This window comes from Mandrillus leucophaeus, unplaced genomic scaffold (genome assembly GCF_000951045.1).
Source record: "Mandrillus leucophaeus isolate KB7577 unplaced genomic scaffold, Mleu.le_1.0 Scaffold29, whole genome shotgun sequence".
Taxonomy (NCBI): Eukaryota; Metazoa; Chordata; class Mammalia; order Primates; family Cercopithecidae; genus Mandrillus; species Mandrillus leucophaeus.
The window spans coordinates 2,072,650-2,074,870 of record NW_012103031.1 but is presented as its reverse complement, the minus strand read 5'-3'; the positions used below and the strand labels follow the sequence as shown (position 1 = coordinate 2,074,870).

Here is a 2,221-nt window from a genome sequence, read left to right as displayed (position 1 = left end):
GATACCTAATAGATATGCATATTTTGGGTTGTATGTGATAACTTGATACATTCATATAACAAAATCAGGATAACTGGGATATCCATCGCCTTAAATTTTATTTTTGAGGGGGGATGGGGTCTTGCTCTGTGGCCCAGGCTGGAATACAGTGATGTGATCATAGCTCACGGCAGCCTCAACCTCTTGGGCTTGATCTTCCCACCTCAGCCTCCTGAGTAGCTAGGACTACAGGTGCACAGTACCACACCTGGCTAATTTCTTTTTTTTTTTTGGTAGAGACAAGGTCTCCCTATGTTACCCAGGCTCATCTCAAACTCCTGGGCTCAAGCAATCCACCTGCCTCAGCTTCTCAAAGTGTTGCGATTATAGGCGTGAACCACTGCACCCAGCCCGTCTTCCCTCTTTTTATATGGACACCAGTCAATGAATTAGGGTCCACCTTACTCCAGTATGACCACCTCATCTTAACTAGTTACATTTGCTGAGACCCTATTCCCAAACAAGGTTCCCTTCCTAGGTATTGGCGGTTAGGACTTCAACATGTCCTTTCAGAGGACACAGCTTAACCCCTAACAGGAAACAACTAATATAAACCCTCTCTTTACAGTTTCAAGTCACTTTCACAGCCTTCCTCTTACTTGATTCACGTAATGATGCTGTGAGAGGGGCATGGTAGGGCCAACACCCCCACTTTACAGATGTGGAAACTGAGGTCTGAGAGGTTAAGGAACTGGGACAGGTTCATGCAGAGCCAGGATTAGAACTCAGCAATTCTCACTCCACATACCTGCTCTTCGAATCATGTTTTTCAGCCATCTCCCTAACCTGGTAATTTAAAAATGACCAGGTCCGGCCAGGTCTGGTAGCTCATACCTGTAATCCCAGCACTTTGAGAAGCCAAGGTGGGAGATCACTTGAGCTCAGGAGTTTGAGACCAGCCTGGGCAACAGTAGATAGGGAGACCCCATCTCTACAAAAAAAAAAAAAGATAGCGGGTGGTGGTGCATGCCTGTAGTCCCAGCTACTTTGGAGGCTGAGGCAGGAGGATCGCTTGAACCAGGGAGTACAAAGTTCCAGTAAGCCATAATTGCACCATTGCCCTCTAGCCTGGGCAACAGAGTAAGACCCTGTCTCAAAAACAAAAACAAAAACAAAAAGTTAGGTCCATCCCAGATGACCTGTGATTCACTCTATTTCTTTGTGGCCATAGAATTAGGAATGAGTTCCTGTTCCCATCAGCAGGCCACCTGCAGCCCTGGACTGAAGGCAGGGACATCAGTTAGGGGCTGATGTGAGGGATCTTGGCCTGATTCAGCCCAGGGCCTTGGTGCACAGGAGGTCCTCAATAAATGGCAGTTGAATGAAGCTGCAGGGAACAAGACATGGGTGAATTCCAGCATCTTTGCAGATCCGTGGGATTCAGAGACTAATGGGTGATTTCTGGTGGAGGAGGGAAAATGCAGGAGTCAATGACTGGTCTGTCTCAGCCTTGTGCCATCTGGGAGGGACCTGGTTCCATCAGGTTTCACTTCAGTTCTTTTATCGTGCTGCTAAGCTCTGACCCCAACGTGAATCTCCCTGCCCCAGACCACATGGGCAATGCTGGGTCTTGAGAAAGCACTTTGGTGTCTGTACAAGATCTGCTGGCTTCTATTTCCAGGCCCTGCTCCTTCCCCAGGGAAGCCAGGTCCTAACACCTTCATTGTAACCCATTCAACCCTGGATTCTTTTCACAGAATGGGCCTGAAAGTCATTCAGCGGAATGTGCGCAAGTTCCTGCAGCTCCGTTTCTGGGGCTGGTGGAAGCTGTATAACAAGGTGAGGGCGAAGGGGCCAGGCCAGTGGGGACTGCTGCTGCCTGTGGGCTGGGGGAGGGCTCAATCCTGGACGGAGGTGCCCCTCAGGAGAGGCTGCAAGAACAGTTTGAAAATGAGGGCGCCTTAGAGACAAAATCTAGCCTCTGTCCAGACAGGGACTAATTCCTCCCTAAGAAAAATCATGGGGCCAGGCACAGTGGCTCACATTTGTAATCCCAGCCCTTTGGGAGGCTGAGGCAGGAGGATTGCTTGAGGCCAGGAGTTTGAGACCAGCCTGGGCAACACAGTGAGACCCCATTTCAAAAGAAAAGAAAGGAAGAGAGAGAGGAAAGGAAGAGAAAGAGGAAAGGAAGGGAGAGAGGAAAGGAAGGGAGAGAGGAAAGGAAGGGAGAGAGGAAAGGAAG

General features: G+C 49.3%; 1 protein-coding gene across 1 annotated transcript in view; it reads left to right on the top strand.

Annotated features, from left to right (window-relative positions):
* Positions 1 to 2,221, top strand: part of LOC105543757 (myosin-7-like) — a 91,276-nt gene that overhangs the window by 49,314 nt on the left and 39,741 nt on the right. The window contains exon 18 of the mRNA XM_011985834.1: positions 1,679 to 1,818. Coding sequence (XP_011841224.1) covers positions 1,679 to 1,818 — 140 coding nt within the window. The remainder of the gene's footprint in view (positions 1 to 1,678; positions 1,819 to 2,221) is intronic.